This window comes from Xiphophorus hellerii, chromosome 2, assembly GCF_003331165.1.
Source record: "Xiphophorus hellerii strain 12219 chromosome 2, Xiphophorus_hellerii-4.1, whole genome shotgun sequence".
Lineage (NCBI taxonomy): Eukaryota > Metazoa > Chordata > Actinopteri > Cyprinodontiformes > Poeciliidae > Xiphophorus > Xiphophorus hellerii.
Genome location: NC_045673.1, coordinates 7,876,739 through 7,893,323, shown reverse-complemented (window position 1 = coordinate 7,893,323; position 16,585 = coordinate 7,876,739). Strand labels below are relative to the sequence as shown.

The following is a 16,585-nucleotide window of genomic DNA, read 5'->3' as shown; positions in this document are numbered from 1 at the left end:
CTTTGGGTTAAAATAAAAAACCCTATTTTTCTAATATGTCCTGTGACTCCTCCTGTTTTTAACTCGGTCCATCACATGACTGTCACGTCAGTCTGACGCGCACCCCTCCAAATAAAGTGTTACTGCATCTTCTAACTAGAAAGGGTTGAAAATGTATGCATTAACTTTACCTTATTTGGCATATTCTTATTAAATTGACTTAAAAAAATTAAATCCGTTTTTACTTATATTTTAAAGATTTATTTTTGTCTAAAAACATGGAAAATGTGAATTTTCCCCTTTAAGATTCACATTTAAACCCAGAGAAAATTACAGAACCCAATGAGATCAACATTACATTTCAGGTCTTTAAAACTTGGAAATATGACAAACCCTCAAAGAGGAAGGTTTCATTCCAGTGGGGGTTGAGGTTCTTCCTCTTGACCTTGGTTTCCAACTTGTGCTTCTTGTCAGGCAGCAGGTAGATTTTGACAAAAGGATCCGAGGTGCCGGAGAAATCCTTGGCTGGCAGGTCCTGGCCCTTGAGAACTTTGACGGTAAGGGTTGTGTTCTGGAAGCTGTAGCCTATGCTGAACTGGATACGACCAAGTTTTTCACTGACGGGCCCTTCACCGTCATCATCCTCTGAACCTGGTGACAACTGCAAGGCCACAAAAGACAAAGCAATGAACATAAACCGTCACGTGTACAGTAAGAGCCACACAAGGTACAAGTCAGACCTAAAGGCACTGACTTTCTGCATCACCCAGACCTCGACAGAGAATAGCTGTGAGGGGGAATGATTTCAGAGTCACATTTTGATCATGGCATGCTCGAGCAGCTGCTCAGCGACAGAGATTGGTGCGATGTTAAGAAGACTCTGAGAGTTTAATTTCCTTACTAATGTTCTTAAGAGGCAGGAGGTGCTCCGATTGAAGATATGGAGCTTTAGACTACCCGTGCTTTCTCACAGCCACTCTGACTGCTTTATCATTGCTCTGCACTAAAAGGCAGATATCTGATAAAAGCCAGAGAGAGAGGGAAAGAGAGAGAGCAAGAGAGAAACAGAAAGAGGAGGAAAAAAGCTTTCAGTGAGACGTAAAACATGGACTAATGTCAGCTTTCTGCACGTGAAACCTTCCCTACTGTACATATTAGTCCCACCGTTGTTGTCTACTTGTATTTTTTTTTCTTCCCACATAGAAAAACAATCGGGATATAAGTTTACATGAATATGTGGAGATAAGAAGCATGCACTACAGTAAACCTTTTTGTGAAAGAACTCAGGTGCTGCTTGGCATGCAAAGTGTTGCTCATAGAATTACCTGAAATAGTACTTTTTGAAGCTTTCATCCAAAACTAAAATGACAAAAGCTCACTTCTGATTCATCAATATGGGTTTCAGAAAGAGGGAGAAATTCAACTCTAATTTGTCAAACAGTATGAGTCACCTTGGATGACTTGGCTTGCTTGATTGCCACTGTGGGAACGGCTGGTGTGTTATTTTTTTCTATTATGACTCGCTCATTACCATCCCCAGCTTTACATCAACCTGCCTTATAAACTTACAATGACTTTGCAGCACAACTCCTGCTGGTGGCAAGAATTACCTTAGAACAATGTGATTTTATTTACTCATCTTGACAAATATAACCTAGCTGAAATGCGATCCAAGTCTTAGAACAAATCAAATAAGATCTAATCAGGATTTCCAAAGCTTTGGCTTGCAGATTCCAACTTTGAAAATACAAAGTTATCTTTTTCTTTCCTGCCCTTTTGCTTAAACTACAGCTAAAATGTTATGTATTGTTGAATTTCTCAAATTGTATCTGTCTGGAAGTAAATACAAATTAGCAATAAAATTTAAATATTGCCCATATGTATTGTATAAGTCATACAAACACTACAATTTAGCCCTTTAACCATTATCAAAATCATCTTCCAAAAGGATAGTTTGACAAGACTATGTTTTCCTGACAATGCTCATACTCTAGCTTATTTAGAGTAAAGGTCATTTAGGACTAATGTCCTAAAAAAAACTAGCAACAGGGAACAAGTGTAAGGAGTTTAAGGTGTTTTTTGTCTCAATGAGTCAAGCTAAATTATTTTACAACAACTGAAGGTATTTGGGGGTATGCACTTGATAAAGGATGCTCAACTGCAACCTGCACATGTGCATAAAAACACCATAAAGACACCTGTGACCTTTGCCTCAGAGATTGTTAATAGCAAAAAAACTTATGACCCGTAACAACTAAACTTGAAGAAAGAAAATTTTAAAAATTGCATGAATTTGTTAATCCAAGGAATAATTGTCAGAAAGAAAACCTGTGAAATCTGTAAGACTGTGGGAATTTAAGGATTTCATAAGAAAATTGAGTTGAATATCATCTGAATAAAACTGATGACATACGCCATAAAACAGATGAGTTCCACAACAGTAGATGTTCAGGAGGAATGGCAGCGACAGAAGGGGAAGACAAGCAGCAAGTGGTCCAGGGCCAGGAATCGAACCGAGGACTGTAGCCTCTTTGTTGTACCATCAAACCATAGGGTCCTCCTTTTTTTGTGTTAAGCATTTCTGCAGTAAAACATTTTTTTCTTCATTCAATCTAATCATTAGCCAGGAATACACACTCATGCTCATATATGTCATGAATTAAATTATTCCAATCAACATTTTAGTCACATTAATTACTGCGATTTGTATGGAAAAAGATTTAAAAGGGGCATTATGTTTTTTTTTCCAGGCACATAGTGAAATTTTATAGCACAATCAAGTAACTATGCAGTACATATCAAACATGACTTAAAAAACCTTGGACCATTCTTAGGCGCATTGGACTGAGACTGAGGTATAAGATTCACAATCTTATATCCTGTTATATGTGTAACAGTTACACACAGGAACTGTGTGTATGCGTGAACTCCTGGTGTAGTTCACAGTTACACCAGGAGTTTGCAAGTTGCTGCTGCCACTAGTCTGGAGGAGTTTGCAGCTCTGAGGCAAATGTTTGTGGAAATGGGCAGTGCTTTGTAGAGCAGGACTTCAGACACCGCTGAATGGTTGTCATCTGAGAGTCAAGGATTTCTCAAACATGGATGAAAGAATCAAAGCAACACTCCAGGGTAGGTTTTTGATGAGGGAATAATATAATTACATCATATAAAGCTCAGAAAAGCTTTATATTAAATAATACTGTCCCTCTTGTTTAAGCAGTAGACTAGTAATAATAAATAATCACATATGGCTGGTTCACAGAAATTGCTTTCAGCCACATATTTTGAGTGGAAAACCAAGACCTGAAGCAGGAAGGAAGGAAGGAAGCGAGGGAGGATGCCAGGTGGACTAGGTTATCTTACCATCACCATGTCTCCAGTGAGTGAGTTCGCCAGGTCAGTTACAGAAGAGTGCCCGTCAGCATCAGGAGGGTGACCCTTGGGGCTGTTTGCTGGCTTGTTGCCCCTGCAAGCAAAAAATCAGGTTGACAAACGTAAAACAGCTCAAACATTAATGAGCAGTTTACTCATCTACAGAAAGCGTTTGAGCCCACAGGGAGTCCAGCCTCCACCTGTTCAGCAGCAAACTGCCTCTCTAAAATGATCAGTTCAGTCCCAGTTTTACTACGGATTGATGACACTTCACAGCGGAACATTGTTTGTTTTTTTAACAGCTCTTGCTAACAAAAGCCAAATAAAATCTGCCAGGTATTCCACAGATTAATGATGGGCACAAGACCTGAGAGGTGTCACTCAGAAGAAATTTAAGTACATCTTCAAAAAGAACGTTACCTCCACTAGCAAAATAATAAACATATTTTTAGACAAAAACACAAAGTCAATTAACTTAAAATAGAAACCAAATTATTTTCCCAAATCCTTTGAGAGTTTATGATACACACATATAATGACATACATATAAATATATAAAAACCACAGACAAACACATATAGCAACATATAGAGGACAGACATTGCAAGTTTAAATCTCTCAGTTGCATTGACAAACAGTTGATTTTACAGAAATAAAAAAGAAGAGACATGAGATCTTCACTGGCATGGCTGGCACTGAGGTACAAATGTTAATAGATGTTACATTTAATTCCCTTCCACACACGCTTGGAGAAAAAAAACCTCTAAGTTCATAAATCATGAAAATAGGAATTACAAAGAGAAAATCAAATTAGAAAAATAAGACAAAAAAAGCATGAGAAAGGACAGAAATGAATAGAGGATAATACAAAGGATCTTGTTGATGGATAGCACTCCATTTAAATGACTGGTCAAGGCACATGAAGAGGTTGAACACTGAAAAACAGTTAAGTGACAAACAAGCGAGGACAGAAACATGGAGAAAGACAAAAAATGAGCAGACGGATAAAAGATTCACAAATTACAAAGAGACACAAATAATAAAGACTTTAGACAGGAAAGAATACCAAAAAAAGGAGAGAAATACACAAACAAGCTGATTTTAAAAATCTGTTTTAGAAGAGATAGCAAGTATTACCAGCATGAACAGTATGAAAACAAAAACCAAAGAAAGTGAGATCATAACAAACACCAGCACGTTAGAGAGAAAAACAGAGCTGCAAGAAAAGATAGGGAATGAAGGAAGGAAAGCCTGCAAACACAAGATAGGCTTAGTTTTGTCAGTCTGATAAGAATCAAAGAATAAAAGACAAAAAATTAAAATGAAACACAGAGCTACAGACAATATATTTAAGAGAAGACAAAGGAGCAAACATGCTAAAAGGAGAGAGAGAGCACAAAGAAAAAAGAAAAAGACAATAAATACAATTGATCATCAGGATAAAGCGAACAAGAAACATCTTTTTGATGCGGAGAGTTTAAAATAACTTAGAAATGAGATATAGAAAGAGAAATAAGGTGATATACCATTCAAAACTATAACTTCACTAAAACCATGAAAGGGGACAAATAATAAGAACATAGGAAGAGCACATTTAGAGTGTTACAAAAGAGGACATCAAAAATTCAGCAGATGATACAAGTTGTTTTTAAACTAGCCTGATTTTCCAGCATTTTAGCAACACTCTAAAAGTGTGGAGTGGGAACACGGGGCCAAAGCACAAACCGGCATTGGCTACATGTGCATATTTAATATATGCAAGTAGTTGTCACTCAGAGCGAGTGAAAGCAATGCCCTGGACAGGCCATAAAACAAGGAGCCCATTAAACGTCTGTCTGTCTGGCCAGCATTCTCTATCGAGCTTTTCGCTGAGAGGAAGTGCGCGCTCTTTGTTGGTTGCGCTAAAAAAGCTCCAAATTTGGATGAGAATCGATGTTGAATGCAATAATGTGTGCATTTTTGCAAAGGACAAAGACAGAACTGACTGAAGGAAAGTATACTGACAAATAGACAGAGAGAAAAGGCAAGCAAACAAGACAAGCAAACACTTCAACCAGCAAAAAAAATAAAAAATAAAAAAAATTGGCAGGGGAAAAAAAGGAAGGGAAGTTATCATTTCAAGGACAGAGGTTGTTCTTTAGTGATTGGTTTTAGTAGCAAAAACACACCCCAGTTAAAGTGCAGAGCTTTTGTGAGGCAAAAAATTAGGCCAAGATTTAACAACTTTTTTCACATTTATTGTGACATTTATTCTGTGCTATTCAACTGAAAAGCAACAGGAAAAAACTAAGAGAAGGAATATAAAAGGTACAACAACATGATTGAATAACTGCACTCTTCACATTTTCAGGCTCCCTTTGATTTATTTTCAATCAGTGTTCTTTGGTATGTGTTGATTAGCATGTCATGACTTTGTCAAGATAAGGTTTTCCAGCTCTATCAGATTGTGGGGGTGCTGACAGTCTACAACCTTACCTGGGTGATCCCACAGATTTTCTACCAAATGTATTTTATGATTCCAGTGAGGCCATTTCAAAACGTTCATTTATTTCCCATGAAGTCATTCCTAATTTGAGCTGGAAGTATGTTTGCATTCGCTGGAATACCAAGAAGTGTAATCACCTTCAGCATTCTAGCAGCCAACTGAAGGCTGTGGATTATAACTCTTATTAAAATAGATTGCAATATCAGCTGTTTCCATCCAATGTCTAACATGTCTTAAAATTTCAACTTTAGTTTAGTTAGTCTGTATCATATTCTTCACAAGCTTTTGGGAGATTTTACTCTGGCTTGGAAGTTTTTGGATGAAATCCCCATCAGACCCTCTGAAGCGATCCTCAAGGCCCACTCAGAGGATGCTCAGCGGTGGGATACAGGATCACACTGCCAGCATGAAACCCCAGAACAAAAGTAAGACTGAATTCTTCTGCTACAAAGGTGGGATTGTTCATCATACTGACCAGTGGCAGATTCAAGGTTGTGGAGAATTTAAAAGACAAGGAACCCACTGGGATGGCTTGCACCCTTATGTCATTTTTCCTCCTTTCAGAGTTAAAGACTTTTCCACATGCTAAGCTAGAGTTGTAAAAGGCTTTACAACTATCTAAACTGATCTAAGAGACTAACATCTGGTTTTCCTGTTGCTTAGTTTTGTTTTTGTTAGTCTAATTTTCTATATTTATTGTCAGTAAACACCAGGAAATATAAAATAGTTTGACAAATAAGAAATGTGAACTTTGATTCCAGTAATAACTCTGGATTATTTTTAGGTGATGTGCCCTCTAATCTATCTCTAATAGAAATAAGTTACAAAACTATCTTGGTCTTTTTGAAGATATAATATTTTAATATTTGGTGGGAAAAGAAAAGAATCAAGATCAAATTGATAATTAGATTGTTTAAGTAAGGTTACATAAATGGCTACATAAATGGTAAACAGTAGTAATTTAATTAAAAATAACGCTTTTATTTGCTATATTCTATTGCTTAGATGTCTGATTGTGTAATACTGCTTTAGTTACTTTTCTTATTAACGATTGACTCTTCTTTGCAATAGGATATAAATAATATTTTGGATCTTTTTCATTCTTCTTCTGGCTGACAGATTTCTCCAATCAGATTCTTTTGATCTTTTGCAATCTCTCTAAATTATGACTTTCAACGGAAGATGAAAACATGAAAAAATCTGATGTGACAGGAGAACTTTATCCCTGGTTAATCAGAGTCGCTACAATTGATGGCAGGTATCAATGCAAAAAGATTAAATTATGAAATTGAATCAAAAAGTATTTCAATTAAGCATTAGTTTAAAGAAGTGCAGACTGCTACAACCAGGTTTCAGTTGAACAGTTCAGGATGTATATCAAATAAAAGTTGGAAAAGGTTTGGTTTAACTGCTCACATCACAAAACCCTGGGAGTTAAAAAAGAGTGTACACACTTGAAATCCACTGTACTGTGTATTTGTTGCCAAGGGGTGTTTTTGTTGTTTGTTTCACTTTCTTGCACTACATCTAAACTAGAGTGAGAGAGGAGAGGGAGATGCTGGGTGAAGATATGACAATCTACTCTACAGCAAGGAGAGACTGGTAGGGATTGAAGTAAAGCAGTGCACCTCCCGCCTCCTCCATCTCCCAAGTATCGATAGGAGACTGAACTTCTTCAATTATTAATTCTCCCTCATGCTTCATTCAGGAGTTCAGTGCATTCTCAGGTAAGAGCCAGAGCAGCCAAAGGTGGTCCTGGGCTCTCTGCCTCCAGGCTGTTGAAACAAAGTGGCTGGGGCTGCAGCTCTGCTGAAGGAACTAAGTTTTCTTCTCCAGATTGCACTCTGCGTCAAAACGAAATCTGATTCAAATTTTTTTTTATATATATTTCTAAGAAAGCAATATTAATTTTGGCAGATGGCAGAACAGCGACTGATATAATTTTGGTGCCAATGCTTTCTTTGTCATCCAACCCTTCAGGGGACTGCTATGGTAGACATGGCTCTGTAAAGCCTGCAGTAGTCTACAGTGTCCAGTGGGAGGCAGAGTGGGTTCAGATCAGATTCTGCCACAGCGAAGACACATAAAGTGGGCTGTTGGCATAGCAACAACTCTTGAAATATAGACCTTATATATATATATATATATATATATATATATATATATATATATATATATATATATATATATATATATATATGAGTTTGGGAGGATGTTTGGGGTGTGTCTGACAAGAGGCTGTTGGGAGGGTGGGCACGGCAGGGGTGGGTGCAACACACAAGCAAACACACTGAGAACAAAGAAGATAAGGTTTAGGATATATGACAGGTACGGGTGAGAGCCTCGCAGACACATATTCACGTGAACGGACATATGGAGGCAGGCAGGCATACTTTGGGTTTCACCGTCCTGTGATACTATCCTGTTTCGTTACCTGACCGATGGCCAGCAGCTCGAAGAGAGAGGCAAGGGGGGAAAAGACACTCCACTTCTAGGCTGGAGAGAGACGCGAGAAAGAGAGCCCAACCCAGACCCTCCACCCCCCACTTTTTTCTTTTTTTCAAACATTCAGTCTTCCGCTCTTCTGCAAACACTCAAACAAACATGCTGAGACCATGGAGTGATGTATTTCAACATCTATGCTCAATTTCATTGCCACCCACTTGATCTATCATGCGTTAGGAGTGCAGCTCACTTCCAAGGATCATAGTGAGAACTGCTGCACGTTGTTGCTTACATAAGTCATCTTCCACATGAGCCACATCAGCATTCACATGAGAGTCAGACCTGCTGTCATTCTTTAAAAGCTGCAGCAAATCCTTGGAATGACTTAATAAATAAGGTTACTTTCAGTGTCAACTAATTACTTCCTGCATGCTGGAATGGTAATTTAGCCTAAAATAGGTTTATTTAGTGAAATCCTATTTCAGTAATACACATCAAATACTTGTGCTTCTTTCATTGAAGATTAGCCAAAAACAGAAAAGATGAAAATTCAAAAATTCCTACTGCAAGTTGCAGATAAGGAACAAGGGACTGGAGTTTGAGAGTTTTACATAGAGGTTTGTCTTCTCGATGGGGCAGCTGAATGCAATTCCATGCCACACTTTTCAGATTCTTATATGTATAAAAAGAGAAAAAAAAGATGAAGGCAATTTATAATTTTTCTTTCTATTCAAGCTTAAAATTGTACTTTGAGTTGGTTTATCATTTTAACTCTCAATACAAAACACTGACATTTGTTTTTTGTGTTGTACTGTGCCAAAATAAGGAAATGCTCAAACAATATTAATACTTTGATGAGTTTTTAAGGGTCTTTAATGACTTTACAACAAATCTGTTAAGTGAAGTTGTTCAGTGAGCACACAAAAATTGCTGATGGTAAATGGTAAGTGTAATTACTCTTGTAACTTACGGTGCGTTTAGTGTCTTGTTTATGTACCACAGCTCACTGTTCTGCTTTCTTTTACAGCCTCACAATACTTCCTGTAATTTTGCATTTATGCCTCAGAGTCTATCACGGCAACTGCCTCCCCATCCCAAGCAATATCAGCAACACAAAGTCGTGAGGGGAAAAAAGACCATTTTCAGAGGTCCATTAAGACTCCAAATCCAAAATAGAAGTTGCTGTAAATGTTTTGAATCCTTATTCATCTCAGAGATTGCCTGAGGATGAGGCAGCTGCATTTATCAAACCTGTTCTGAGACGGGTCACAGAAGTCCTGAGTTAATGCTCCTAATAGCTCCTCTCCCAGTTCACCATCAATCTAGCTATCTAAAAAAAAATGTGAGAATCTGGTACTGCACAAACCTGGTGGGTAGAGATCCACCTTCAGCTAAAACACAAATGTGAAGTCGACTCTCTCTCTCAATTCTCAACGTTCCTATTGAAGAACGATGGATTTGTACTTTGAACTTTCTACCATTCTCCACTGGCCTGTAACTGTATGCACTGGTGTATGAACATGCTGCCCCCTCCTCTTCATCCTCTCCTTTTGCTGTGGCTAAGTGCTATCTTCCTACCACTGTCTTGGCGTGCAGCTGAATACATTTCGACATTCCTCCAGTGATGTGCGGATGAATGCGGCGGCCTCAGGGAGCCACTGCCTTGGGGACAGTCTTAAGCAGAGCCCCTGAAGACCCTGTTGATTAGTCAGGCTTAGAAAGCCCTTGTCACAGGAGGAAGGCTGCATCAGACTAGCAAGGCATGGAATAATCAATTTATGTGGACAAATTCTGATAGAGATTACAAGCATTTTTTTTCCCTGTAATATTTAAAAACGCTTGTAGGGGAACATTTAAGCTATTTTGTAAAGATCCACTAAGAGCACAGTGACCAACATGTACAAGTAAACAGCAAAACACAAGAAAAGAAAACAACAAACATTGCAGTCCATACTAAAGTAATAAATACAAATTTAAAAAACTGCTTCAGATGAAAAACAACTGAAAGAAGTATACTTTACAAAACAGAAAATAAAAATAATGCAGAAAAAAACGAAAAGTATATACAGATAAAAACAAGGTAGACATTTCATTATAGAAAACGGAATGAAAATATACACATTGTTGAAATAAATGCAAGGAAATAAACAATCAAGAATGAAATAATAAAAAATAAAGATATAGAACAAAAGTGGAGAGAATAACCTCTCTCACACACACAAAGCAGAAAACATTTCCCAAAGTAAATTTTATTTCCTTTCTTAATGCGTTTTTTTTTTTTTTTTCCATCTTTCCCCGAGCTACCCTGTGGCTGACCGACAGCTATGCTGCACACAGCGTTGCACAGAAGAAAAAGGTTTAACTCTTTATGAGAGTAATGAAAATAATTACCCATTGTGAACTTAAATAAACACACATTAATATTGATTTAGCTCATAACCCCTATCCACTGTCTTTCAGATCAATTTAAGCTCATTAGTAATTAAATGATATTACACGGCCCACATAGCAATAAACACAGCAAATTTCTCGGAATGCATCGTTTCTTTACGGCACACAAATATACGTCCCTGTCTAATAATATCCGTGAGGTTGAAAAAAAACAGCCTTCACTGGCTTACACAGAATTATGTAACATGCATGGATGAATAATTAAAGGACCACAGGCAAGTGGATTGAATGTTAATGTGGCACAAAGATGCGTATCCCTCCTACTTGGTACTGTGGCCCGGTTCTCATTGGACCGCTCAATCGCTGCTCCGAGGGGATCTGGACTGAAAGCTCTCTTTACAGCGATGAGCGGCCGAAGAGAACCTGCAGAATATGTTCACTGAATTGTAACTGAATTGTTTGAGCGAAGACCAATGAGGCATTAAGCAGCAACTCTAGCATACTAATTGGGCCTTCTTAGAAAACACAACTTACGGATGCCTGGTAGATAAACCTCTCATCATACAACCTTTCCGCCCTGTCACTGGTCAGAAAGTCTTTATCAGTTGGGCCGGGTCTGCTGCAGTTCGAACTGTCAGTCTGCTCTGCTGCACTTCATAAACGTGCCACCACAGAGCGCTTTCACCCAGCTACAGCACACACAAGGTCAGTGAATTATGAATATTGGACACAACAATGCCATTTTGCCTTTAACCAGAGACATGGAGCAGTGAAATATGAACAAAAGAGTTATATTTGTGTTGGCCTCAGGAACTTTAGATACATTTCACTAGGGCTAAAACGATTAATTGCATTAATTGTGATTAATCGGTTATTGAAATAATCAGTAACTAATTTAGTAATCGATTAATCATTAACTGGAGTATATAGAATCTTATAAAGGGTATTTGCTAAAACAAAAACACAGTCAGAGCAATAATTAGGTCAAAACTGTACAGGAAAAGTCTTTTGCATTTGCATTCTCCTCAAGTGCAATTTTTAGCTTAGCCAAATTCAAATTCTGTAAAGTAAATATATTGAGCACTTTTTGCTATCCAATTTTAAAGAAATAATAATTGTCAGTATTTTTTGTTAGCTGCAGATGCGTCCTTTGCTACAAGCGTACAGTAAAGGAGCACTTATTAAATTTTATTTTCTTATTTATAAAAAGAATTTAACTATTTATTTATTTGTATCTTTTAATGTATTTCAAGTATAGTGTAAAAATGGCTCAACTGGTTCAATGAAAAATCTGCAATGTACCAATTTTTGTTATCCAATTAATCAATTAATCATCAGAATAACCGATAGAATAATCAATTACCAAAATATTTGTTAGCTGCCCTACTTTTCACTGTGATCAAGGTTAGATAATATGAGTAACATATAAATGTATTAGTGAAGCAATAATCTCCAAGCTTATTTACTTGAATTATTGTGCCAACACAGCAATGTAAAAATATTTCACCATTCATTAATCTACAGTAAGTGCAGTTTGTAATGATAAGCTCGACCTGTTATGTATTAAAGATCAACAGTTAATGATACAAATAAATTGAAACTGAATATGTCAGAACTAAGTTTAAGTTTTGCATACATCAAAGCTTCGTTTAAATATTTTAATGAGATTCTGACTCTGCTTGAAAGCTGCATGAAGCAAGAGCTGCTTATGAGAACCAACATATATATTTAAGTAAACTAAATTAAAGTTGCTACTGGCTGCTTGACCAACCAGTTTTAGTTGGACACATCAGCTAGTAGAGAAATGTAATTTTGACCCTGGCATGGATTGTGCTAACATGTTATAGATGCATTACCCAATCAAATAAACTGCAGAGGTTATGTTTTTGACTGTGCCAGTGATATATTTAAACCAAAACCAATGAATTAAATGCAGGCGGAGATGAGTGATCAGAGTGACTATGTTGAAAAGTGGTGAACAGGATGGGCAGAGGGGTGAGGGATGAATGAAATTGTGGCTTCACATGCTATAAGGGAAATCGATAATGTCATTCTTAGACATCTGTGAAAGCAGCGCTGAGACCAAAAGGGATAAAACACTCCCTTTATGTTTATACTTTACATTTCAAATAAATTATGGACTGGGTCTACAGCAGTTTGTCATTGTGCACAGACTGTAAACTGTCAGTCGTTCTGTTTGTAAGTCATAGAAATTAAAGGAGCCACAGGTTAATCCTGCGAATACCAGAATGCACTCAGTCGCTGATAATCAAGGTGGATCCTGGGGGCCACACGCTGCTTCCCACTTGCTGTTTAGTCTATTAGCAGATTTCACAATCAATTTGTAGAGGTTTCTCCGTTTACACAAAAAAGCTAGAAAAGACAAATGCCATATGCATGGCAAATTGCACAGAAGAGAATTGCTTGTAGGCTGATTGGGTGTTGCAGCATTGATGATCAATAAACAGTTTGTGAAAACGTGACGAAAAAACAAACCAGATTTTGGCAAAGGGATGCTTTAAAGGTAAAAATGTGTGATAAGGAATTGAGATCTATTTTTTAAGAGACTCTTTAAAACAACAATGTGAAATTTATAAGAATAGTTGCCATATACTATATATCAGATTTTGTGTTGGCCAATCACATCAAATTCCACCCCCAAAAAACTCTGTATTGACATTTGTGGTTGCAACATGACATAATATGAAACAAGATAATAAGAGCAAGGTATTAAATCTGTTTTAACAGAACCCTCATTTTCTTCCCATCTCCAGAAAAAACTATCAGATTCAAGATGTACTTCAGAATTAATTCGCCCTCTTCTACCATTTTGTTTTAAGGCGTGTCACCAAATTAATACAAAAACAGATGGAGGTTAAATCAACCTAACCGGGGTGCAGACGAAAACTGAGCATCTCACATGCGCAAGAAGGCTGGAGAAAAAAAAGGATTTAACATCGGCTCTGTGGTGCGAAATCCAGATAATCTGGACGACCATCAGCGGATAAAAAAATGGCATGAGCTATTTGCCTAACATGGCCCTCCCCCTGTAGTCGCTTATTAAAACTGGTCCGATTCCACAACAGAATCCAGAGATAATTATTTCTGGAGACGGGAAGATTGCAAGCGAGCAAGGCTGGTGCATCCTCACAGACGAGTGGAAATATTTTTGACTCGGAGTGTGTAACTTGGCTGACGAGGAAAGGGGCTATTTTTGGCTGCATGTTTATGTAAGTGACTAACGTGTTGTGGAATAATGAGGAGCCTCTCTGGGCCCTCTGCGGAGCTGCAGAGACGAGACTCTCAGAGCGGCGGAGGGTGATTGAAGGAAGCTAATGAGCACGAGGGAAAAAGAACACAGGCGCGGAAAGGGCTGGGATAATAAAAAGAACGAAAATGCAAAGGAAATACGACAATTACCAGCGGGAGGTCTCAGACAGGAGTAAAAAGACTAAAAAAAAATAGGGAGGAAAATGGTGAGAGAAAATGTCATTGTGATAGAGAAAATGAATATGGTGATCATGTAAAATAAAAGACCACTGGCATGGGAAAACATAGTTTTATCTGATTGTTCAAAATGTTGCCTCTAAAAGCGTAATAAAGGAGTAGAGTGCCAGTAAGCATCTCACTCCAGTGGTTTAGAAGCTCATTACTTCTTTACAGCTAAAACCTGAAACGTTTTATCTCTTTTTACTGATCTCACCATTACATGAGTGTTTTCAGTTTTACGTTGCAAACTCTGGACGTATTTTTATAACTGCAACAGACTGTGAAAGGCTATTTCAGGTGCACAATCACTGGGAAAAAAAAAAGGATTTTGCTTTACATGAGTTCTGAAATCCTGTCACATTTCCCTTTCATGCAGTTGCTTCACACACATGCTCACAAACACTCTCTCTCTCATACAATATCTGGTACCTCTTCTCAGGAGGGGGCTCCTGATTGGCTGGTGGTGCTGCCTGCGCTGTTTCCTGCAGGTCAGGGATATTGGCAAAGTCATCTTGCTCTGCCACACCAATGGCCAAAGCCAGGACCACCAGCTTTCCTTCACTGGCTCCCAGTAAAGACAAAAAAATACAGTAGATAGAAAGAGGGGCAAGAAAAAGAATGCGGATGCCCAAAGGAGAAAAGGAATTGAGCATGAAGAAGAAGGAGAGATCATTTTAGGTTGGCAGAAGGAAGAAAAGAAGTTTGAAAGAGGCAGTGGAACAAAAGACCAAAATCAGAGAAAACAGACAGAGCGATCAAAACAACAAAAAACACAACACAACCAAACACCCCTGCAGCAAGCAATCTGACCAGGGAAGGATATTAGGAAGAAAATCAAATTCAAGAATTTCTAAGTAATTTTGCCGCACACAGATTCACACTTCATATTTGGCTTTTCACCTACAGGAGCTTCTTTTTAATGGCTTTGCTGGGTTTTAGATTACATTTCTGCAGAATGGCATGCTCAGCTGTGCAGAACTCTTTAAAGAAACAACATTCACCTAACTTAAATAAGACTGGTGGAGGTGCAGAAATCTCCCATATTTACAGGAAAGTATATGAGGAAGCGTCAGATGTAATGCCCATGGTGGAAGCATTGTGGTCGGAAAATGGGAAAGGCTTTTACTACTGTATGATTTTCAAATGTGCAAAGAAGCAGCATTATGGGATTGAAATTATTCTGGTGTGAAGAGGATCTAATATATTTCATCTTGTGTAATTAAAATTATATATTAAAAAAAAGTATAAACTCCTATAAACTAAATTAGGGATCCAACACAGTTTGGAAAAACTTGAATTTTTTCATTTGTATTGTGAAAGTAAATAAGCGTGTGGAAAAATATTTGTATTTTAGACTTCATTCCCTATGATTGCCTAAATGTTGTGACCATTTATTTCCTTCCTTTCTTTATTGTTTTGTTTCTTCTGTCCATTTTTCATTCTATCTTTGTACACTCCTGTTTAATTTTCAGCTTTCCTTTTACATATATTTTCTTTTTTGTGTCTTCCTTTCCGTCTGTTTTTCCAGATAAATTTATGACAAACGGGTTTATCTTATATATTTCTTTTACTTTATTTTAAAGGTTCATAAAGACTGAACTCTGGAAACTTGAGTCTAGAAAAGTCTGAAGTTGCCACATAAAACATGTTGAATCTGAAAAAGCAAGTGGAACTGAAGATGTTAAACCAAATTTGCTTGTTCTCAAAATACTATCAAATCTAAAAATAGATGTGTTAAAATGCATAAACAGATATATTCATTTAGTTAAAATCGCTAAATATGTGAAGTGATGTGTAAATTAACCAAAAAGTATTGAAAATGATTTGCAAAGTAACCCAATTTCGCATTTGACAGGTGTTGTCAGGAACTTGTGTTAATCTGAAAGGTTTTTATGAGACCTATTAAGCTAAGGAACTACAGTCTTTGATGCATAACAGGCAGATTATTTAACAGAGTCAATGTGCAAAAAAGCTTCATTCATGGAAAAAAAAAGAGGTGAAATTTTGAAGTTCAGGTTAATATCTCCCCACAGCTTGACGGCAACATATTTTCTCAGCCGAGATACCGTAAAGCAGTGAGGAGCTTAAGCTATAGAACGGCAGGTCTGGATGACAGTAAGCAGGGAAGGGAGGCAGTGATGAGGAGGCCTGGGAATTAAGGAGTAAAGGGATGAGGGAAGGGAAAGTGGTAGGATTTGTAGAGCAGCTGTGTCGGTCTACAGAAGATGAAATGAGAAGAGTGAGAGAGCAGTGACCCAGAAAACGATGACACACTGCGTACACCTCCAGATACTCCATCTTTCAAATAGAAACAATTAGTCCAGATCTTCCTAATGAAGCTTAATTAAATCTTAACTGTGGAGAAAGACGCCCCAAATGTTCAGTGTAAAAAGGCGAATGTGGAGGGAAAGCAGAAGGGAACCT

At 37.6% G+C, this 16,585-nt stretch overlaps 1 protein-coding gene across 4 annotated transcripts in view; it reads right to left on the bottom strand.

Moving 5' to 3' along the window:
* Window positions 1–16,585, bottom strand: part of LOC116732196 (synaptotagmin-7-like) — a 52,316-nt gene that overhangs the window by 24,315 nt on the left and 11,416 nt on the right. For 3 of the 4 annotated variants that reach the window (XR_004341738.1, XM_032582252.1, XM_032582235.1), the window contains 3 exons: window positions 14,591–14,722; window positions 3,343–3,445; window positions 373–640 (listed from right to left, as the gene is read on the bottom strand). Coding sequence is in view for 3 of the 4 variants with exons in the window: in XM_032582252.1 (XP_032438143.1) it covers window positions 373–640; window positions 3,343–3,445; window positions 14,591–14,722 (503 nt within the window). In the remaining variant the exon portion in view is untranslated. The remainder of the gene's footprint in view (window positions 1–372; window positions 641–3,342; window positions 3,446–14,590; window positions 14,723–16,585) is intronic. The other variant, XM_032582245.1, reaches the window with a different exon arrangement.